At 42.9% G+C, this 24,480-nt stretch overlaps 2 protein-coding genes across 4 annotated transcripts in view; one reads left to right on the forward strand and one right to left on the reverse strand.

The window, feature by feature from the left end:
- Positions 1–679: 679 nt before the first annotated feature.
- On the reverse strand, positions 680–24,143 carry ANAPC16 (anaphase promoting complex subunit 16). 2 transcript variants are annotated; one of them, XM_063132992.1, is made up of 4 exons: positions 24,058–24,143; positions 14,026–14,183; positions 3,281–3,355; positions 680–844 (listed from the first exon to the last, which is right to left on the reverse strand). In XM_063132992.1, the coding sequence occupies exons 2-4, from the start codon at positions 14,165–14,167 to the stop codon at positions 729–731; spliced, it is 333 nt and encodes a 110-aa protein (XP_062989062.1). In that variant the 5' UTR covers positions 14,168–14,183; positions 24,058–24,143; the 3' UTR covers positions 680–728. The 2 variants fall into 2 exon arrangements, with proteins under 2 accessions (XP_062989062.1, XP_062989061.1); XM_063132991.1 differs by having other exon boundaries at positions 24,050–24,106.
- Positions 23,921–24,480, forward strand: part of ASCC1 (activating signal cointegrator 1 complex subunit 1) — a 73,069-nt gene continuing 72,509 nt past the window's right edge. For both annotated transcript variants that reach the window (XM_063132989.1, XM_063132987.1), the window contains exon 1: positions 23,921–24,000. The gene's annotated coding sequence lies outside the window, so the exon portion shown is untranslated. The remainder of the gene's footprint in view (positions 24,001–24,480) is intronic.

Raw genomic sequence — 24,480 nt, forward strand, 5'->3', positions numbered from 1 at the left:
AGACCCTGAAAAGAATACCGGAATGGACACCATTTTAGCAGATGAAATAATTTATTTACCAAACAGACAGCTGAAGTGCACTGGAACAAACGGAAAGGACAGGCAATGCCTCTTTTCAGAGGCTTGCACTGCTTTAAAACAGCAGTCAACCTCTGTCAATATTTCCATGTACAGTTAATAGCAAAACAGCTGAGAAAACAGGAGACTCAGCAAAAATCAGGATATCTAAAAGACAGGAAACAGTTAACATTCTTCTGCCCTTCAAGCAACCACGTCTTATTGTTTTATCACATCCATCTTCAAAGGAACCGCTTAAAGCCAAAGCCTTATGCTTTTTACTCTGCCCTCCAGGAGTTTAACATGAATACTAACAAGGGTCCAATTACCCGGCCAGCTTTCAGCATACATCCTCCAAGGTCACCATAAAGGGTTACAAGTTTAAGTAACCATTCCTTCCCCTTGAAGCAAACAGGTTCTTCTCTGAAAACTGATTGCATCTCCATAGTTACAGAAATCACGCCCTCCTGAAACAAGTTGTCCAGGCTGCTGGAAAATTGAAAAGGTTTACAAATCATGGTCTTACCACAATATACTGGATCTGGTAAGAGAAACACCAGCTATGGACTGTTATTTATTATACTGGGGGCGTGCAGTGTAAAAACCACAAAATGTTTTAAAATAGAGTTGTGCAAGTGTTTTATCTTTCCACTCCAACAAACTACAAGCTTTCAACCCAATGAAGGAGTGAATCCCAGCAGCTGTTCGATGGGCTTGTACCTCCACTCGTCTGCTTCCAGTTCTTCAACTAAACCAGCGAGTTTTTCCATTCGTGCAACTTGCTGATCTGCAGGGGGGAAAAATAAGTGTGATTTGCAATCAACTTTCAATGAAGCCTTTTAAATGAAACACACCAACAGCCATGAATAGAACTTTGCAGCAGGCAATTCTTTCATCAGTTACAAGAAAGTTCCTCAGAACCCTAAGATCCCCAAAGGACTACAATTTAAAAAGAGACAATTCTGAGCCCAGGAATTTTGTTTTGAGGATGAGAACTGAACTGAGCTCACAGTCCTTCCTCACAAAAATAAATTAATTACCTTAACACAGCCTTCCCAACCTAGTACCCTCCAGATGTGTGGGACTACAACTTCCATCATACCCAGCTAGTAGGTCCAATTGGTGCTGAGATGATGAAATTGTAGTCCAACACATCTAGAGGGCACCAGGCTGGGGAAGTCTGCATTAACATTTGTCATTTCAAGAGTTAAAAAAGGGGAGAGGAGGCGTTTTGTTGTTGCTATTGTTAAACTACTGGCAGTCAGAAATCCTTGACAATCAAACTACTTTCTGCTGTATGAGATTGCTTTCCTTCTTGTCTTCTACAGATAGAAAAAAACCAAAGCAGGATCACCCCTCACATTTGCTTCATGCAGAATAGCCCACATAATCATAAGGACAGTGTGGCATATTTAAAAACAGATATATCACACCAAAGTGCTCAATAGCATATAGACCCAGACAGCTCGAGTAAGAGAGCCATACCACACACTACCAAAATAACTTGCCATTCTGATCTTTGGGGGATGGGGGAAATTTTGACCTCAGTTTCTATCCCCAAACATAAAGCCTAACTACCAAGGTTTCCTAATTATGTGTCCACTGCCATCTGAACACTAATTTTGGGAGACTGAGCAAAGAGGATGACATTTTGACCAATAAAAAACAGGTAGAAGCACAAGATCAGGGTATGTGGAAATTTTATACAAGAATAACAATAAGAATACAACAAACTGTATTAATCATTATACAAATTTGTAAAACGTATCTTCAAATTGCACCTCAGAAGGTGCTAATCCAGCCTTCCTCAACCTGGGGCGCTCCAGATGTGTTGGACTACAACTCCCAGAATGCCCCAGCAAGCTCTGGCTGGGGCATTCTGGGAGGTGCAGTCCAACACATCTGGAGCGCCCCAGGTTGAGGAAGGCTGTTAAGCTAATACAAGGTAGTACTATGCACTAAAAGCACTATAAAATAAGACAACAAAAGATGCAAAAAGGTGCTATATACCTAAAGCACTGCAAAACTTTTATATATATATTTTTAAAAAATCAATGCTAAAATTGTATAACAATAGATATGAGTAAAACCAATATGTATCTCCACTATTTGAAAATATACAGACAGGCAGATCACGTCTGAATCCTGTGAAGTATCAGATTACAAAGGTATACTGTGAATTTTTGACGTTCTTGTTCGCCAAATGCATTTCGACACAGCACGGAGGAAGACTAACAAGTCAAAACTTGTTACTTGCACCTTCTGGAATGCAATTTTAAGGTATGTTTTATAAATTTGTATAATAACTACTACGCTTTGCTGTTTCCTTATTGTTATTCACATGTAAAATTCACACCTATCCTGATCTTCTACTTCTACCCTATGTAATTATGGGAGACTCAATCTCAGAAGAAGGTGGAAACTGCTTAAGTTTTGAAGATCTTCCACCCCTCTGTGCTACAATAGCCTCGAATCATTTAATAATAAATACTTAATACATTTAAGGAATATTAATCAGAAACAATTCACTAGGCCCAGGAAGTAGACAGCAACAAAACTGCTTTTGTGCTGTAAAGATGAAGATTTGCAAGTGGCTCTAACTTCAGTCATCTAATGATGTACAATCTACTTTGATCGATTACTGCATCTGAAGGACTCTTGTCTGAACTCTTGGGTCTCAGAATATGGCTGGAACAGTGAGCAATCTTATTTCATACACAAAGAATTAATCTAATCTGCTGGCAGTCAACGTTTCCCACAAAACTATAAAGGCAACTTATACAGACCTCTTCCATCTCGATGGCACAGAATCAACAACTGATCTCCAATATACCATGTAAGCCAGGGAGGAGGAGAGATCAGATATAAACCATCTGGCCAGAATGTTTATTGGGAATGTTTATTGGGAACTTTCAGGCAGCCAATGCAAGGGGGGGGGCAGAGCTGGTCTTCTATGTTATGCATATAATAAAAGATAAAGTAATGGAGGTTATAGAATGTATCTCCCCACTAAGTAGACTGCATAGATAAAACATTGGTTTTCCAGTTATAGAACATAACATTGTGTCAATAAGTTCATTAGAGAGCAACTAGATTACTATTCTATTATTATTTTTCTTCTTTTTTTGCTTTTGGCCTTCACAGTAAGGCACTCACCAGGTATTTATGCAATCTCTACTGTGAATACATCCCTTGACACGTTATACTGTGCCGGAATACTCACCATGTTTCACTTGTTTTAGTGTGGATGCAACCTGGTAGCTGAAAACGGATTCACAGAGGAATCGCTCAGAGCCATCTGTAATCAGAAAAGGGAGACAATTTAGCCTAGCCTAAGATTGTTATGATGCTGAAAAGGTCCCTATGGCAGTGTTCTTCACTCTAAGGCCTGAGGGACCCTGGGAGCTCCTGATCAACTCAAGTGCAGCTCTCCTTCTCTCTCTCATTCATTCACTTCCTCATTTTTGCAGAAGCTGCTCACTCTCAGCAGGAGGTCTCTAAATTTGCCTACTTATTTGCTTAAGCAGTGGGCCAGCTGCTGTGATCTGGGCTACCAGAAGAGGTTTCGTGATTGGAGAGTCAGGAGTCCTGCTGCTTGTCAACTGTAAAGTGTCTTCATGGGGGGGGGGGACTAGAGGAGAATCCAGGAGCAATCAGCCTATTAGCTATGCTGGGTGAGGGGGCCAAACAGCAAAGAGTGATTGTGCCGGCCCCCAAGTGGCCTTGGTGGCAGTGCCTGGAGCCAATAGGGTTTCCTTTTGAAAAATAGTAAAGTTCATTGCACCATGGCCTCCCTATGTCCATCTAACTGTGCAGCTGAGAACAATAGCTTTGTTTGTGTACCAAGGATTCAAGCCAACCTGCGATTTGGAGTCATGAAGTAATGAAACAAAAATATGAACAAACTGCTTGCAAGACTTCCTAAGAGCCCTACTGAATCAGACCGAAAGTCCCTCTAAGCCAGCATCCTGTTCACAACAGTAACCTGCTAGATGCCTCTGGGAAGCCCACTAGCCACACAAGAAAGCCATCGTTGTCATACACACACCCCATTCCCCTCCAATGCTGCCATTCTTTGTCCTCCAGCCAGGGCTGGCTTTAAGAATAGGCGTGGCCAGGGCCCATACCCAGGTGGGCCTAGTGGAGTTGCTTCTCTTCTTCACCACTGCAAAGGGCTTCTTCACCTGTCTCTTGCCCTGGCCCAGATAACAGTGATAGTGAGAAGGAGGAGATGATCCTGCTTCCTTGCTCACTTGCTCTCTGCCTGTCAAGCAAGCAAGCAGGAGCAACGGTGAGAGAGAAGAGGAGGAGCAATAACAGGTTGTTGTCCAAGGACCCTAGAAAACCTGGAGCAGGCACTGCTTCCAGCAATCGGTAATCGAAGGCCCACAAAGCAAGAAGAAAGCAGCAGCCGGGACATCTAGTGGATTCAGGAGAGGCCTAAAACATCAAACACCTCCAGTGCCTCCACAATTCCCAAGAAGAACTTAGGAACAACGGTACAACTGCCCAGAGAGCTTCGGCTATTGGGCGGTGTAAAAATGTAATAAATAAATAAATAAAGTAAGTTAGCTAAAAGTACCTTACAGGCGCGTCAGCTTTTCCGTACAGTACATGAGCAAAAGCTTTTTGGCCCAAAGGGCTACATGTAATGCTGGCTTGTGGGCAACACACACATCAGGATCGCACCCAACATCTATGAATGACGATGTGAAGAAAACTAGTTCCTGGCTACCGTGTGTATTTAAAATGATAAATGACTTCAATTCAACCCTCTTAACTTATGAAGCGTCAATGGATTTCACCCTTGGAGGAAAGTAATTCATTGGTTTCCTGGAAGTGTCACAGAGGCCCTGCTATTTCAATTGAGATTCAAGAGGTCTTCAATGCCGCTGTGCAAGACTGAGCACTGTGTCGGCGCCCAAGAACAGACTGAGAAATTGGAGACAAATCTTAACCCAAAGCCTTGAAGAAAATCCGTTCTCCCAGGAATGGCTATTTAGGAAGGCTATGGGTGACTCATTCATAATGGCGAAGAACACACCTTGCCTTGCCGAGAGCAACGTAGAGGAATATGACAACACGCATTACTCAAGCATCTCAGGGCACAATTTATCTGTGAATGGAAACAGTTGCAACAGCAGCCATTCATTAGCTCCAGTTCATGTCCACATGATAAAAGTTAGTTGATCAAATCTCTTATTTATTGCTTATATTTCTAAACTGACTGACAACTGAAGTTCCCTGGGATAGTTTTTTTGTCAAATACAGACTGTCTCCTACCCTTTCATTATGAGATTCTCAAAAAAATAGGTGGCTATGCAAAAAAAGACAAAAAAAGACGAACAACAGCCACATGACTCCTTGCAAGCAGTAAGGGTAATCTCAAGTAACAGGCATTGGTAACCTCAAGATTGGATTACTGCAATGCGCTCTATGTAGGGCTGCCCTTAAAGCTGCTCCGGAAGCTGGAGCTGGTGCAGAACGCTGCAGCTCGGCTGTTGTCTGGAGCTGCTCCTTTCCAGCATGTAAGTCCTCTGCTGAGGGAACTGCACTGGCTGCCAATTTGCTACCGGGCCAGGTTTAAGGTTCTTGCACTTGTGTACAAAGCCCTAAACAACTTGGGACCAGGATACCTGAGAGAGCACCTTCTCCCCTACCAACCTGCCCGGTCACTGAGGTCATCTGAGGCCATGCTCCTGGTGGTTCCACATAGACCCATCCTCCGATTGGAGTCCACCAGGGGAAGAGCCTTCAGCGTGGTGGCCCCCCTCCTATGGAATTCCCTGCCTCTGGAGGTCAGGCAGGCACCAACTTTGTATTCCTTTTGGCGCCTCCTGAAAGCGTCATTATTCCAGGAAGCCTTTCCTTAATGACTAGCAACGGTTTACTGTACATTTTGCATCTTTTAAAATCTATTTTAAAGTGTTTTATTCTGTTTTTATTTTACTTTATCTTGTACACCGCTCCAAAATTTTCAGTGGGGAGCGGTATATAAATATTGTAAATAAATAAATAAATAAATAAAATGAATAAGTGAAGAGCTGGCACTGGCTTTCTCCGGCTCCACTCGCACAAGACCACCCAGATATCCCTAGAACCTGCCCTGGAAGAAGAGCCATTCACCACAACAAATGGGGTGATTGAGATTGGGGTGTGGGTCACATAAAAGACTGTTATGTAGCCACCTGTAGGGACCATCAGGTCTAAGAGTGATTTGACAGAAACTGCATTTTCAGATTTCAGGGCAGAAAAGAGTGCAGCCACGCATGATGTGATGGCTTGTTTAGCTTGGGGGGCGGGGGGAGGCTAAGCGGGGAAATGACTGCACTCTATTTACACCAAAGGAGACAGAATGGAGATACCAGAACAAATGGCTATAAAGCAGGCCACTAATAGATTACGGCTGGAGAGCAGAAGAAGGATTTCAACTAGTGGACGTGTGAAGTCTGCAAATAGTTTCCTCTTAAGAAGGGCGGCAGCCACTCTTTTTAGAGTGAATTAGATGAAACAATCTTTTTTTAAAAAAACAACAACCTCAACACACCTGGTGACTGCTGCAGTGTTTTACTGCAATCTGAATGAAGAGTTCTTTTAACATAAATAAAATAAGCTAGTGCCTCAGTTGCACCCCATGTATTATTAGTGTGTTGCCCTCCACAGTAGTGTGCAGCTGAGGCACTTTACAAGAGTCATCTCCGCAACCTCTGCTCTGCACCCTTTGGTGGCATTATGGACCTGGCTCATTCCTGCTTTGTGCCTGTGGGATATGAGAAATGGTTCAGCATAGGAATTTGTCTGTAGCACCCTAATTCAGGTCATCCACAAACTTTCATAATTCTGCTAACAGTTATATGAAAAAATTGGCTTATGGCTTATTCAGCCCACAAAGGAGCGTCTAACACAGCGGTTCTCAACCTGTGGGTCGCGACCCCTTTGGGGGTCAAACGACCCTTTCACAGGGGTCGCCTAAGACCATCGGAAAACACATATTTCCGATGGTCTTAGGAACCGAGACACCGCTCCTCTATCTGTCTCCAGGAGGGTCCGCCCACATGCAGATACGCCCACATACGAGTGCCCGGCGTGATGACATCATCGCGCCAACCCTATCACATACACCCCGTACAAATACAGGTGTATATGACAGCGTTGGCTCCATAATGTACTTATGCGGACCAGTCACACATGTGTATAGAGCAGCTACTGTGTAGAAAGCAGCTGCTATGTTATCAGATATTTATATTACAATTCATAACAGTAGCAAAATTACAGTTGTGAAGTAGCAACGAAAATAATTTTATGGTTGGGGGTCACCACAACATGAGGAACTGTATTAAAGGGTCGCGGCATTAGGAAGGTTGAGAACCACTGGTCTAACACATAATATTTCAGACGCTACCAGCATAACCCCATTTGACCTGTACATACAGGGCATGTTAAATGTTCTGCTTTTTCTCAGAAGAAGACCATGTGCTGAACGGCCGGAGAAAAACAAATTGCTGGATGCTCCAAGAGAGGCTTGGAAACGCCTTGCCTTGGTAATAAATGGCATTAGCGCAATGTTTCCACATACAATAGTTTTCTAATGGGGTAAAAGTGTAGTGTAGTGGCTAAAGGGTTGGACTGGGAATCAGGAGATCCGGGTTCTAGTCCCCACTCAGCCATTGAAACGCACAGGGTGACTTTGGGCCAGTCAATGCCTCTCAGCCCAACCAACCTCACAGGGTTGTTGTGAGGATAAAATGGAGAGGAGGATTATGTATGCCACCTTGGGTTCCTTGGAGGGGGGAAAGGTGGGATATAAATAAATAAATAAAGAGCTGGCTCTGGAGGGGCAGCTCTGCATGTTACGTTGTATTGGGAGGGAGAGCAAAATTGCACCCCACATATTTTTGCAGGCACCCGTTTTGGAGACTTCCTCCCATTTGGTGAAAATGTTAAAGAAAGTGAGATGTCAACATTTTTCTCCTAAAAGACTAGACTTTTTTGGGGCCCAAGGACTGCATTCCTTGTGGTTATCCTTGCAGGGGCCTCATGCCAAACATAAAACACGGGCAGGACTACAGCTAGAATGGGTAGGGCTACCCTTCACCCACAATACACACCAGCTTCAATGGAAGACTCGCCACTCCAGCCAAATTTCTGCAGGGGGTGGCAGGATTGAGGGGTGGTCATACCATACAGGGAGGGTTAACCCTTCCCTCCCACCTCCCAAATTGCCCCATTTCAAAAATGATTGCTGCAGTGGGGGGGGGGTGAGAAAGGGAGACCCTGTGGACTGGTTGAAGAAGGCCTGTGGGTTGCATCTGGCCCATGAATTGGTGGTTTCCCACCCCTGGACTTCCAATATGCAGACTGAAAGACTTACGTAGCGCCAACTTCCAATATGCAGACTGAAAGAATTCAGCAACACGATCGAGTCACAGCTGAGACAGATGATGCACTTAAGACTACAAAAGGCACAAAGGACTAAGTGACCTTTGAAGGACAAGCATCTTGCTTCTGCCAGACTGCACTTCCATAACTTAGCCGAGTAAAGCTGCACAGGCATTAAAGTTTAGTAATGTAGGATTAGCCACCTAAGGTCATCACTGGGTGCAACTCAAGCATGCTTAAGCTTCTTGAAGTCCAATTGTTTTAGGGGGCTTGGACATGCTTATGTTCCGGTGGATCACACCCACTATTTTTCCCAATCCTGTTGTCATAGGACATAGGATGAATTTAAGGTCTTTGCAAAGCACAACTGACAAGCTCAGTGCACATTTTCATGCCAGAATGGTAGGCACCAACCAAGCAGAGAGGAGCACTTGGCTCACAAATCAATTTTAGTCAATCTTTTAACATTCCTTTTCTTCTTTGAAGGTAATGAAGTTCTTCCTTGTTTGCTGAAAAAACCCCACCCACCATGCATACTGTACAGCAAAAGCTGTCTTGGCATTTATGTCTGTGCAGAACAATCTGTAATTAAACTCTCTTAAAGCTAGATTTCTCCGGATAGGAAATAACCTGGAATTTTCCACATCACGTCTAGGAGCAATGGCCTGCCATCATACATAGTCATATTATACTTTTCAAGTAAGTGAAATACTTATGATAACAAATATATCCATTAACTTGAAGGCAAAGTGAGCATCAAAAGAACCACTGGCAAAGGGATCATTTAGGGCCAGGATCCAAAGCACTGTGCAACCAGTTTTGCTTTTCTAAGGAGTGCTTTGAACTTCTGCTTCTCAAACAGCCTTCCTCCTTGCCAGATGGTATGGTGTTTTTTGTTGTTTCGTTAAAACAGAGGAAATTTTTGAAAGTAGTTTGGCCACAAGCTCTCACCGCACACCAAGGAAGGAGATGGGGAACACAGCCACCCTTGTCGAGAAACAGCCAACACTCCAGTCCACTAATAGGAGCTGCCGGCCAAACACTCACAACTCAGCCTTCCTTGCAAAATCAGGTCCAAGGCACACCAAACAGGACAGCAGAGATAGAATTCCAATACAACTCTGCACTGGATGAACAAGTATCATTGCCCATGACTCCATTATTTCCCCACTCAGGTGAATCTCCAAACATTGACAACAATGAGTCTACTAATCAGAGAACGAGGCTAGAACATGCAGAATGAAAGAGAATCTAGGTGGAAGCACCCTCTTTCAGCTACTCACTCAACAACTCCTAATGAGCACCTAGTTCTAGCTTCTGCCCATTATTTAAAGCTATTTCTATCTACCTTGCCCTTCAAAGAAACTTTCTCAAGGCAGTTTTAAAATAGATGATGTGCACAATAAAAACAAGAGCAATAAATTATCTTCAATTATTGTATGCGCTCTGAAGAATCAAGATTCTAGTGCCCCTCAGAAAGGTAGGTTACAGAGTAACAGACACCACTGCCTCATCATGCCCTGAAGGCTGCCAAAATTGATAAATGGAGATAACCGGGTCACTTCGATAAGGAAATCCTGCCAGCAATTCTAGGTGAGGCAGTGACTGATTTATAATTAAGAGTTAGAAGAATATCAGAGTCCAACTGGTGCACCTTCCCTCCAACTAGGACTGTCTTTACTGCAGTAACGATGCGGCCAATAAAATGGCAGCTGCTTTAGAGATATTAAGTGTTCCTAGTTGTGCTGGAGCCAGATATATACTTCTCTTTCTATGTGAGCAATCCGTCTGGTGTAAGGCCCACTGAAATGCCTCCAAGCAACACAGTCGAAATGCCTGCTGGATTGTATCCCATGCATCAGCTAATAGATTGGGATAGCATTCTTGTCCCCCCAAGCAATCTCTGGACTGTTTCCATTCAAGACGGTCATTATAAGGACTTTGTAACTTTAACAACTGGTGCTTGTTTTCCTCTTCCCTCCCACTCCTGTTTTGTTCTTGTCCTGCCTTTTAGTTTGTAAGCCTGTAGACAGGGCTTGCCTTGTTTGTTAATCATCTTATGCCTGAGAGAACAGGGTTATAAAATGTTTTAAATAAAATGAATAAATAAACAAATTTTATAAAGTCCAAATGCAATACAGTTTAAACTCACAGGTGACTTAAAACAACAACAACAACATTCCTTCTCTCAGTACCTCCAAAGTAACTTCCATATTTTAATTGGTTCTATGGGCTCATTAAGCTTGAGAACTAGTAGTTAATGTTAATTAATCCAACAGTTTGGCATACAGATGTGTGTGTATGTATAAATATATAAAAATCAGCATTGTGACACAGTATATAATTCGCGCAGCCTAGCGTAGTCATGCAAAGTACTGGCAGAGTATGCATGTACACGGGAATCTTCCCCCCCCCCCCCCACACACACAAATTTTGCTTAAACTCTTAATGAAATGCAACTACCTCTAATGAAAGCAGGAAAGGAAACAGCAGCTTTGAATAGTGAAATCAACGTGGCCCAATCATGCTGCAACGTCTCATAAAGGAGCAGTACGTCACCCTGAGAGCCTAATGATGTCGGGCGGGATACAAATGTTTTAAAAAAATAAATAAATAAGTACCCACATCATAACATTCTTTTTTTCCTTTTTTTAAAGTAAATTTCTAGCCTTCCTGGTTGGAAAAACATTTGGCCAAGTGATGACAAATCTTTCCAAAGCAATTTCTTCGTGAACAAAAAGATGCTTATGCCCTATGGTGTTTCAGTGCATTTTAGTTTTTACTCCTGTACTCAGAGAGTAACGCAGGGGTGAGGATGATTTCAACCAAGTCACCTAGTGATGAGTATGCCTATGAGATGTTGCTAAATGCAAAAAATTAAGGGCACTTGAAATTCAAGTCTCACAACTGGAGACTTGCTATTTTTAGCAGATATAGATCCTATATCTGTTACTGATATTGCTTGTGAATTTTATCCAGTATAGTGAAGACCGCTTGAGAGCACCAATGCTCGCATAAATGGTATAGCACAAGCAGGAGCAGGCTACACCATCCCACAAGGGGTAAGAGAGCAGAGGCAACACCTCCCAAAGAAGCCAGTTATGGCAGTTGTATCAGTAAGCATACAATGATTTATTTTTTAATATGCAAGAGCAATTATGCAATTCAGAGCCATTCCCCATCCAACATAAATGCAAGAAGGCTCCCGTCTCTCTATCTTGAGACAATGGGGAAAGTGCAAACTATGTTCAAAAAAAAATTCTATAAGGGCACAATTCTATCCAGTTAATCCAATGCAGGGAGGGACGAGGGCGCTGTGCTCAAGCTGCTCTACATTTCTGCTAGATGGGCAATTTCGGCTGTCTAGGAGCGGCACCTCAGAGGGAAAGGGAAGGAGGGTGGGGAAGCCGTAAGAAATGGCATAACACAGATGCTCCAGTCACCTTCCCTCTCTGCCTCCAGGAACACCCCTTTCCCCCCATCTCTATCTCTGTTTTCCGAATGTGGAGAGGGAGCCGGTACGGTTCTCTCCACACCAACTACAAGGGGGAGGGGGGGAGGAGCATGGTTTCCTGTCTCCAAGTTTGAAGTCCTGTATGTGAGCTCGGAGCCAGGAAACCAAACTATCCTATGCCTGCCCAGATGCTGTCTGATGGGCAGAGGATTCCTCTCTACATTTCTAGGTAGCTACCACCTCAATCTTAATGAGCAGGTCACCCATCAAACTGTAAGGATAAAACAGAACATATCACACATTGCATCTAATCTCTGTGTTGTTGTACTGACAGTCTAACGTGCTAGCCAAGAAAGAAATAAAATCTGAGTTTCAATCAAAGCCAAAGTTTATTTCCCCACGAGTATCTCAAAGCTGCTTGAAGTTTGCATTGAGGAAAAAGAGAGATGTTTTTTCTCCTTCATTTGAGAACTCAAGCATTAAGTAGGGAAAGGAGGCAAAATGCAAGCAAGAGGAAGGGATGTTCAAGAGGCTGGAGAAACTCCGGGATGAGGGAAGCGAAAACAGCTGGGATTATTTAGCTTGGAAAAAGTCAAGTAAGGGGAAAAATGATAGAGGTGTACACAATTATGCATGGTGTGGAGAATGTGGATAGGGAGACATTTTTCTTCCTCTCTCATAATATTAGAATCCGGGGTCATCCCATGAAGTTGATTCAGGACAGAAAAAAGGAAGTACTTCTTCTCACAGCACGTTATTAAACTATGGCGTTCATACCACAAGACATAGTGATGGCCACCAATTTGGATGGCTTTAAAAGGGGCTAGAAAAATTCCTGGAGGAGAAGGCTATCAATGGCTACTGGCCTTGATGGCTATATGCTATGTCCAGTATCAGAGACGGTATGCCTATGGACACCAGTTGCAGAGAAACATGGGCAGGAGGGTGCTGTTGCACTCCTGTCTTACTTGTGGCTTTCCAACAGGCAGCTAGTTGGCCACTGTGTGAACAGATGCTGGAGGGGATGGACCCTTGGTCTGATCCAGGATGGCTCTGCTTATGTTCTTAGAGGGACGGAGAAACCAAAAGAAGTCTAAGAATCACCAAGGCAAAATGGGAACCATTTCTTGAGAGCTATCAGTGATAGGATTACCAGATGCTAACCTGAAAATCTGTGGGTCTGTTTAAGAGCTTGGCAGGGACGCTGCCTACAACTTTGTCCTTTTACTCATCCTTCCTACTTGCCTGCTGTGGTGTACAACTAGTTCTGCTTGATACAGAAGGCAGGAGTGGAAGATGGGTCAAGGGACTACTTGGGCATAAGGTGCTGTGATTGCATACTCTCTTTTTAAGAGCTCAGAGGCTTTGAGACAGACAGTCTCCTAGTTAATACCTGGCAACTCTTAAGTATCTGTGAACATGCTCTATAATTAACCGGAGTGAATCTTGGGACAAGGAGCCAAACATGCATCATGTACATTCCAAACCCCAATAGATTAGATTCTTCTCTGCTGCACCATTGGCAGACTGGTGCCTGGAATCAATATGGGTCACTGTAATAAACTCAATAGTTATGCCAGTTAAATAGATGCTAAATGGTCACAACACAACACAAGAATAGACTCCGTCCAGAGCAATCCTAAGCCAACTATACTCAGAAGTAAACTCCTCCATGTTTGCTGGGCACATTTGGAATTTTGAGTATTGTGGGCACTCTGACAAAATGGCTACCATGGGGTAGGGCTTGCAAATTTATAAAATGGTTGTTACTGTGGGTGTGGCCAGTCATGAAACACTCATTTTCTGAAAAGCAAAGTTGTGAGACTAGAAGAAAAAGTAACCTTCCCAAGAACCGAAGTACAAAGCAGAGGAGAGGGGCTGAGCTCCAAAGCCCTCTTTTGAACACAAATAAAGATGGTGCTGGAGGGCAGGAATTTGCTTTGCAGCATGCCAGCCTCCTCATACATTTTGTAAAAACAACAACGAAGAAAATAAAAATCAGGAAAGACCTGGCAGATGCCAAAAGCAGCAGCCAAGGGAATGTTGGAGCTCATGGGCACCAAGTTGGAGACCCCAGGTTTAGCAATTCTCTATACTGGCTCAACTCAGGTGACAAAGCTATGAAGAGCAATTACCTTCTAACATTTCCCCAGCTCCTTTGGGGTAAGTAAAGAGAGCTTTTCGTGGCGTGGCAAGGTCTGACACGCTGAACCCAGATCCAGTTACAGAGCTTCCACTAACTCCACCAGCTGAAGAAGACGAAGATGAGGCGGCCATTTTGCTCAGTCTGAACCTAAATGCAGGAGAGAGATAAAATCAAATTAAGAGAAAAATTCACTCAAACAACACTGTTTTAAATATTTTAAATGTTTTAATATTGAAACCTATTTAACTATATTTTAAACTTTTGTATATTTCTATTTATAGCTTTTAACTGTGTATGTGTTAATTTTGTAAAGCTGCCTTGAGGGCCAGCATTGGGCAAAAGGCGGGATACAAACAACAACAACAACAATAATAATAATAACAATAATAATAACAACAACAACAGATCTGGGTTCATATATATATAAATGGCTAGCAGGCTTATAAAAAAAACCATTCTGCATACTGCGGACTCAAATGGGCTATTTGTGACTAGTCAATCGCTAAGCAATTTATTTCAAAACACTTATTTTACGTGTGTATCTGCATCTTTTATTGCTTCATGCTTGTGCTGTTACTCAATTGGCATCATATGGGGCGATCACTGGGAGGAATTTAGTTGCACACAGCCGAGTAATTGGAAAAGATGGTATTTTGTTTGGACAGTGGTTGTTGGAGGACAGACATACCCAGGTTAATGGAATTCATTATTGTGGGCTTGGCTTAATGCAAACCAGATTTGTTTCAGCAGGGGAGAGCGTAATTGAGCTACTGAAGTGACCAGTCTTTAAATGCATAGCACTGGCTTGGCCCTGGTTTCTCGACTGGAAGGAACATTGTCATGTCTGTCCCAGGCCTACTTCTGCCCACATCTCAAATTAAATTACAAATCTGCTTCTAAGTAAACTCATGGAACCTAGATGCCTGCAGTTATTGGAATGGGGATGGAGAGACACTGGAAATACGTTTCAGAGCTGGCATCACCACAGTCTTATATAAATCTCTATCAGTAAGACTTGCTGCTAAGTCTGTGTTTAGGAGAATACAGTCCATGTAATTGCAATGTAGCTTTCAGCCAGAACTGACAACTCCCCCCACCCCCAATATACTAGCATTTCTCAACCAGTTGCCCTCCACGTATCTTGGCCTATAACTCCCATCATGCCCTGTGAGCATGGATGATGGGAGTTGCACCCTACACATCTGGAGGACGCCTGGTTGAAGAAGGCTGGATTATACAATTGAGATGTATCAGGAGTTAAAAGAGGCACAGTATATCAAACCAGAATTTAGTTAACTTGTCTAACTCAGTATTCACCAGATCAAAGCTGGAGGCTTCTGTGACCTGGCAAAGCGTCTGGGTTAAGACCGCAGCATTGTTTCGGACACAACGAACCCAATGAAAGCTCAATTTATACTAAAGCTAAACCACATGTTACTAGAGAGAGAGACTGCAGCTTATGTGCCTCTTGCATCAAGATCATATAACTTCAGACACCACAGATAACATCACAATAGAAAATGCATCAAGGTGATTAATTCACAACCAGATTTGATATAACTGTGGTAGTGCCGTGCATTCTTCCAATGGCAATTGGCCACCATACTAAGAGAAATGAATCCTTCTGCGGTGCAGACTGTGGCCAAGCATCCCAAGGTTGACAAACTGAGAATAGATTAAATCCCATTCCGTGTTGCAAACTTTAGAACATAAAGACTCTCCATCAAACCAGGTATTTAGAGAATAAACTGATGACACGGTTCACACCCACCTCCACCCAGCCAACCTGAGAACGAGCAAGCTGCCCGTTGGGGCTCTGGAGAAGAGCGGAGCTGCTGGATTGCTCTATGGGACATGTAGACAAGACTGCCACCAAAGATAACAGCTGGACGTGTTGCAGTACGCGTGGCACTATGCACATTTAACCAAAGGCTGGTGGGCTAATACTGCATGGGATAGATGAGGATTGGCCTGAAGGTTGTTGTTTTTGTAAAAAATAAATAAATCAAAATATATTTGTCTTAAAATACTGCCTGAGGAATATCCAGAGGGATATTCTGCTTTTAAAAAGCAAGTATAAACTATAGAAATCAGGCAGTTTACCTTTGGGCTCCAAGTTTCTTTAAGCCCATTAGTCAAGCAGTAGGAGACAAATCTATGAAAATTACATCAGTTTCTATGAGACAAACAAAGCTGAACATGACCGACTTCTCAAGCATGCACAGAAATATTTACTTAGTCACTAGCAAACACTATGCCACCCCCAACTTTCAACTTTTGATCATCTTCGTCCTGTATTTGAGACAGTGCCAATATTGGTATACTGCTCCGTTTGCTTGCAACACACTTCCTTTCGCAAACAAAATGCAACACAAAATACCACCACATGGCGGCACCCAAAACTAGCTTTTGAGTTCTGTGGAGGGTTGCTATGTGAGAATCACCTGGATGCAGATCGAAAACATTTGGAAGCTTGCACATTGCAGGGTTATGATGCATTACATGGAACAGGAAAATGTGTCCAACAAAATGTGCCATGTGAAAAGTACCTGGAGAAAAATATGTAATTTCAATACACTCACAAACATGCACCAGTCAATGCATTGCTGCTTACAAAAATGTGTAAATTTTTTAAAAAATGAGCATTTTAAAAAAATACACCCAAAAACCCCAGTGTGGATTTCCCCCCATAAAAAGAAGACTCTGCATGGAACTGGAATCGAGTTGGTGGTTGGAAATGGAGGAAGTCCACGGAAACAGACCTGGCAGATCTGACCATCCCTAGTCCTCTGGCATCACAGGGCCAAAGCCATCTTCATAATTTCATTTTATTTTATAATCTACCTTTCATCGAGCTGCAATGTATATATTCAATCTTGCATGTGATAGTGAGCTTCTCCTAACATGTTTTAGTCTTGCTGTCCCACAAGCATGCACTAAAGACTGTAATGTGTGTTCCTTTTAGTGACCTGTATTTTTAACTTTATTTCAAAATAAAATTTCTTCAGTGGTTTCCCATCCAAGCATTCATTGAGTCTACATCATCTTAGCTCCACAGTTACAATATCGTTACGTGCTCCCAGATCTGGATTTAGTTTCACGACCAAGACAGAGTAGCAATATGAATGAATGTACATCATTTATAAATGTACATCCTGAACCTTTAAATGCAAAATACATGTGAGCCAGGGGCTCCAGGATTTCCCGGTTGCTACCTGGGTGTGTTTTGTGGCAAAATCCTGGCTTTATACAGGTGGGTGCCATTCTAAAAAGATGCCATGCCCATTTCTTTTGTACTTGAGACATCGGTTTTCATGTACAAAAGGCAATATGAAGATGTCCTAAGATGTCACAGAATTCTGTCTCTTTCTACTACCATAGAATAACGAACATGACTGCTTTTCTGAATTGGCTGAATTGTGAAACCAGGCATTGGGAATAGATATGAAAAATTAAATGCAATGCAGTCGCCTACTAGAACTGCTTTACTTTTATGTCATCCACCCACCAAGGGACACAAATAAGAAGAACACTATTCCAGCTTGAAAGAGTTGCTGAGTTATGAATATTATAATACAAGCAGGGACGGCCCTACCATGAAGCGAAATGAAGCTGGCACAGCAGGTGGTGGAGTATGGGAAGAGCAACACTCTCCCCCTCCAAAGGGCCTGCTGCTTCTTGATCCTACCAGCGACCTGCTTGCTCCCTTGAGCCCCTCCACTCCGCTCAACTTGCTGGCCTCACTGGTCCTGCCCACTGGGCTGCTGGCCAACTTACTGTTCTTTGCACGTGCACTCACCTCCACAATGCCCTGCCTGTACAGTGTTTACACCTTCAGGAGCCGCGCAGTGCCTGCACGAGGTCAGGTATCGTGAGGCGTCACAGAACTTCTGGGATCTCTTGGGATACTTTGCCCGATGAGACAGCACCATGCAGCTCCTGATGGTGAAAACATCATACAGGCAGAGCGTTACGGAGATGGGTCCGTGGGCGCACACAAAGACTATTAAGCTAATTGGCGGGCAGGCTATTGAGGTGCACTTGCATGTGTGCACCAAGAAAAGCAAGCAAGTGGGAGAGAGGCGGCGGTGCATCCCTGCTTCAGGCGGTGACTTGCCTTGGGCTGGGTCTGAATACAAAATAGGAAACAGAGGAATGACATTTTTAATTCTAATGGAAAATTCTCATTGTCGCAGCTTTTTCATTCCACTTACAGACACAGGACATGAAAAGCCCAGTTTAGACATCACTTGTAAAAGTGATTAGCAGTTCTTCCTCCTTCCAAACAAAAACACTTCTAGATCTGCAAAGCTACTAGTCTGCCACTTCCTCATCACAATTCCTGTGTTAAAAAGTGCTGGAGGGGATATTAGAAGTGGTGTATCTCCTTAGTACAGTTATCAAGATACATGTGTTTGTGCCTTTATATGTTACGTCTTTTTTTTTTTTTAAAGAAAATTACAAAACACTTAGGCTGTTTAGCAGAGCTTGCTAACTTATTGTATTAACGACTCCCACAACCTAAAGAAATGGCATTTTAAGCCACTAATGTAGAACAATAAACACAAGCGCACACACACACAGTTAAAGCTATTGCTGTTAGTCCCTGAATACCTACTGTTTTCATTATCTATTCCAGATTCACCACAATTATCTGGAACATCTTCCTTCATCGTTATGAGCCATGTTGCCCATTTTACAGGCATACTTGGATGACTATCTGATCAATGGCTCAGCATGGCATCCAAGTGTTTGCTGGAGGAAATACATCTTCCAAGTGTTTGCCACAGCGGGAATAGTAAATTAATCCAATCAAGAAAACTGGGCTTTTTTTGAGCTTGTATTTTCTTGTGTTGTCCTAGCATATGCTAGCAAAGCTATCAATACTCAAATACACAAGAGCCACTGGACGGCCTATAAACCAGACAAACATGCTGCAGCCTTCTTTTACAAAGGCTTCAATGTCTACATTGCAACAGAATAAACACCATCAGTAAACCCATCCAGTGATTTTGAAATATACTATGAAGCAAACAAACCTAGAATCTTCCCTATTGTACAGATTGGAGCAGCTGTCTTGTGGATTTTTTAGCATGCACTCTCACTCTCTTAGGGTAGGGTTGGGTGGTTCAAGTATCTATCTGCTGGTATATAGAAGTCCACCAGTATACCCACAACCTCTTTCCACCCAACTTGCTTATAGACACATCTGGAAACCTGAATATGCTTGCATCAATTAATCACAGCCACTGCAGATATAATATCAAAGAACTTTCAGGGTCTTTATAGAAGCAAGTTACAGACAGGTAGCTATGCAATGGTAGTTTACTGTCAGGGGAAAAAGTTTTGTGGCACTTTACAGACAAAACAAATTTACTGTGGCATAAACCATTATGAACTTTAGGATGCAATGCATCCTTACATGCATTTGATTGTGTTGTTAATTTTGTTGCTTCATTCCACTTATACAGGAAATGTAAAACCCCTGCTGTTAATTTAAGAGTGTGCTTTACCCATACCCCTTTTGCTTAATTTGAGGCCAAGGACTCAAAATGACTGGAAGGGATCCACAATGTAATGAAATCACTAGAGAAAGTATCACGCAAAGAGGCAAGAAGCATGAAAGTTACACACACACAAGTTTATGGGTGAAATTATCTCCCCCTGCAAGCCCCGAAAAGCCTCTCCAGAGGGTCAGGGTGATCTACAGATCATGAACTGTGGGACAGGAGAAACAATGCAGTCGGGAACCTTGCAAGAGCAGTCTACAGGGGGTGGGTACTCTTAGGTGTTGTCACACCTCTATTGGGGTTACCAGAAAGGGGGGGAAACACCTTGAATTGGCACTTATCTGTATGGTGATAGTGGTGGGCCACAATTTGGCATGATAGATACAAATGCACAACCCCCCTTTAAGTGAACACACATTTTGTTTAGCTAGTTTGTTAATTGGGCTATTCATTATCTCTAGAATGTGACCTTCACAGGACAGTTCCAAGAATAAATCAATTGCTACGTACACAGTCTGGCTTGCCTAACTGACTGATCACAGCCCCAGTGAATTCTTTTCACCCTCTGTTGGGCCAGCTTCCTGTTGTCCTGTCAGTTGTTTGTGAGCCAGTACTTGCGACGATCAGCATCTCCTTCCATGAGGGCAATAAGGTGAGATAGAAGTGTTAATGACTAAACCTTGGGTCACTGCAACTATCTACTGTAAGCCACTGTTTTAATATTATATTTTTTGAGTCCTGAACTCTGGAAGGTGGTGAGGTGAGGGAAAGAACTGTTATTAGCAACTCAGGAAGTGTTTGACATGTTTTAAACAGACCTTATATCTTTATTTACTAAGGATTTGCAAACCCGATCCAATACAGAGCTATGCATTGACTTCAAGGGGCTTTTAGGTTAGTTCAACTCTGCATTGGATTGGCCTGTCAGGCTTCTGTATGCCTACAGGATTGTTGCTATGTTCTAAAAAAAACTCTCAGGGTCCAGGCTCTCAGGCCAATAAGAAATAAATTTGCATGAAAAAGAACCAGGGCATAGGGTAGGTCCACAAGACACAAATTAACATGTGCCATTTTATATTTAAATATGCCCATTTAGAGCAAGTTTCAGTGGAAAAGTAACTGTCTGCTCCTGTCAGAGCTTTCTCTGAGCTAAGTGGCACCAACACACAACAAAACACTTTGGTAACCCTAGTAATAAAATAACTTAAAATAAAAAAGTAAGATGAGCACTTGTAACCATTTACATAGGTTTCTCCATGGAAAGTTTGGCTGGTTCAGAAACCTGGCACAATGCTTTCTTCAGGTGCAAGGCACTATCAACAAAAAACTGACACATTGCGCATATTGGACACCACAAAGGCTTAAGAAAAAGCTGGCTAACTCTGCTAGATGCTGGAGAGAGGCATACAATGTGGGCATGCCTTGTGGTAGCTTCTTTCTGGTTGGAAGTCATTGCTTGTATACATTTTGTTCTTAAAAAATCTGTGGTAATTTCACAGGAATATAATTTAAAAAGCCATGCATTTTAAATTCTGTGATGTGAGGATTAACACTTAGAATTTGAGAATCCTGACAGTTGTAAAGAGGATCATCCAAGCCCGGAAGGATAAACACCCACCACTTATCATTCAATGACTTGAAGATCTTGCTGCTCTTGCTGCATTTGAACCTATATCCGACAGCCATCAATTTCATCTAGATGCTTATGTAGATATATGGGCTGCTTATATTAGAGAGCAACCCTATGGCCCCTAGACAGCAAGGGAAGGTAAACGGATCATTCTAAAGGCAGAAAGGGGAAGAGACTGGGGAGGCTGCCATAGAAGGAATCCTCTGGCCTCCCCAGCCTCCATCCTTACACTCCTGATGCACATCTAGCTAAAATGCAGCGCATGGAGGCAAAGATCACCTCCATCAATCCTCTTGCTCTGCATTAAATGGATATAAGCCTCCATGTTCCCCACAGGATTGCACCCTTAATATATATATTTAAGATAGAAGCATCAAATCTTTTTTTCCTTTTTTATGGCATTGTGAATAGATACTGTTGTTATTATTTATTATTATTTATTACATTTATATGCCGCCCCATAGCTGAAGCTCTCTGGGCAGTTTACAAAGATTAAAGCACTGAACATTAAAAGCTGATATAATTTTTTTTAAAGCATAAAAACAGATTTAATACATTATCTATTTAAAAATTATTCTAGGTCAGTTAAAAACTCAACATATGCTTTTACGTTATGTTTTTGTTCCTGTTTCATTGCTGCTTTCCCCAACCTTTTTATTTTGTTGAATTTGCAAATAAAAACTGACAGTGCCCTGTGAACAAAGAACACTTTGGAATTTACGCAGTTCAATATCACCTGGTATAGGACATTCTCAAGAATCTGTGGGTGTATTATTTGGGATAGCCCAAAGTTTGTTATGAGATTCATACCTTGTTTCTATTTGAAATTATCCTCTGGGTCATCACAATTTAATGCACATTGCTCAAAAACAACTGTTTTGAGTTGAAAGATGTATTGTTCAACTTGAAAGGGACAGTCTCTCAATGACAGAGAAATATGATGTCTTAAAGTTTATTTTGGGTTGCAAGGGCATATAAACTTTAGGTCCTCATTAAGTTTACTGACTGAGCTCTATGTGAAAATTCACACAAATAAGGAACTGGGAACTTGTAAATAATGTCAGCATTAAACACGTGGTGTAATCAGATCTTATGCTTACTTACTAAGAAGTCTCCCACTGTGTTCAACAGAGCTTATTCCAAAATGTGTGTGTAAGGTTACAATCAAGAATCCACTATCCTTCACTGACAGCGAAATAAAGGGAGATGATAGGACACAAACAATACATGCAAAGTCAGTAAAGTGGCAGTTCCTCCTTCTACACTTTGCAAATGCTAGTACACGCCATCCTGTTATGTTAGAGAATAAAAACTAGCTTGCAAACCCTGTTAAATAAAATATTCTGAGCATGTGTACTTCTACACTGACTAAAGAAAAGGCTTTCTGTACATGCTAAGGCACTCATATTAACGGGAAGTTCTTCACTTCACACACATCAATAAATAAAGTAATAAGCTTATACACCAACAGGGGACTGTAATCCACATCTACTGAAAGTACAAACAGTATGAGAGAATGTGTGTGTTTGTGTGTAACATTCTTCTTTGGCTGCTGGGTTGGGGACTGTGAGCAGGGCTGTCTTAACAGCATTATAGGGCCCCGGGCAAAGCAGTGCACTGGGCCCTGCCTACACAACCACTCACAGGAATAAAAATGTAAATTATCGATAAAATAAACTTAGATTTATTGGTACCTCCAACAAAGCCATTGTTTTGACATTAAAAAAAATGCTGTACAGCAAAGATTAATCAGTGCAAACGTTTGGACAATATAACATGAGCCTCTGGCCTGTGCATAGATTAGCATGGGGCCCCTATGCTCATGGGGGCCCTGGGCAACTGCCCAGCGTGCCCATGCGTTAAGACGGCACTAACTGTGAGCGGCTTTATTACCTGAGCGACGGGGTAAGCCAAAAGCAGGACGAGAAAGAGGCTGGCGTGTCGATCACAGTATCGACTCCGCCTCTTCTCCCTCCAAACCAATAGGAGGCAAGGAAGGAATGCCAACAATGGCCCTCTTGTGCCCTTGCAACGGAGCCCAGTGGATCATGGGCAATGTAGTTTTCCCATAGGCCGCTGCAATCACAACCGTCTTTAAGAGAATGACACCTCCCCCTGCCCCAAACCAGCACCGTCTCGCGGGATGGATTTGTGGGGACAGCCGGGGAGTGAACGTTTTCTTCCTGTCCCAGGGGCGTTTTGGGCTTGCGATGCAGGAGCCCCAGTCCCAGAGGGAAACATCCGGGGTTAAGCTCCCCGGCCGCCCAATTCCGCCTATGCAAGCCTAGAGAAGCCCAGGAGTTCTACTACCAACAAGATACTTTTCCCCTTCATTTGTGCAACCAGGCGCGTGTTTTCCCACTATGTTCAATGACGTTCACTCCTAGGTTTTGTGTGTGTGTGACTAAGGGTGCAATCTTATGCAGGTTTAGACATAACGCCTACAACTCCCAGCATGCCTCAGTAGGTCTTCTGTCTAAACCTGGATAGGATGCTAAACCCGCATAGGTTTGGGCCCTAAGATTCAACGAACACGGTGCTGCGACAGCTCTCCGAGGGGGAAAAATGCACAGGGAAAAGGGGCGTAAGCCTAGTAGCAACCACTGTGCAGTGCACTGTAAATTCGGCCGACTAACGCCCAAGTACTTACTGCGCGTGCGTCGTGGCGGGGAGACGAAAGGAAAAACGCATGCGCAGAGCTTCCCCGCCAATGGGATGCAGATACGAGGCCCAACAATATCGGCCTTTTGTAAATCACCCCCTCCCCCCACCAAGGCTCTAGATTATCGGCTACGGACATTTTGGCGTGTTTCGCGGCACCCGGGTAAGTGAAATGACCGGGCTCCCTTTCCTCCCCGCGGTAACGCCCCCACATCCTTACCTCGCTCACTGGCAGCTTACCACAGTTTAAGCCTCACTGTGAACGTAGGTAGTACTACGACGTTGCAGAACACGTGCGCGTACTCGAAAGGCGCACGGGGACGAGCACGTCCTAAATACGTAAGGGGCCTCAGCGAAAGACGCGGGGTGGGGGTGCGGTTGCATAGCAACGGAGAGAGGGACCGGGGTGGTTTCAAAAGCCGCTGGAGAGAAGCCATAGTCAGCGAGGGATTTCTGAAATAAAACAAAGGAAAAAATGGAATTATTTTATGTTATTAAAACTAAGATCGTCATCTAGCGTTGAAACACAGATTGAAAACTAATTTTCGCAGTAATAGCCCTGTTGAATATCTGACTCATTGCCACGTTTTCATCCTTTTCCAGGACTCCTGTCACTTGAAAAATCTGTATTACAGGCTAAAAT

Source organism: Elgaria multicarinata, chromosome 8 (assembly GCF_023053635.1).
Source record: "Elgaria multicarinata webbii isolate HBS135686 ecotype San Diego chromosome 8, rElgMul1.1.pri, whole genome shotgun sequence".
Lineage (NCBI taxonomy): Eukaryota > Metazoa > Chordata > Lepidosauria > Squamata > Anguidae > Elgaria > Elgaria multicarinata.

Bases quoted from the DNA above. Each gene is read 5' to 3' on its own strand.
- ANAPC16 (XM_063132991.1), bottom strand. The intron at 3,356-14,025 runs GTAATTGCTCTT...TTCTGATTACAG, and splicing joins AGCTGGGGAAATGTTAGAAG to ATGGCTCTGAGCGATTCCTC. The intron at 845-3,280 runs GTGAGTATTCCG...TCCCCCCTGCAG, and splicing joins ACTAAAACAAGTGAAACATG to ATCAGCAAGTTGCACGAATG.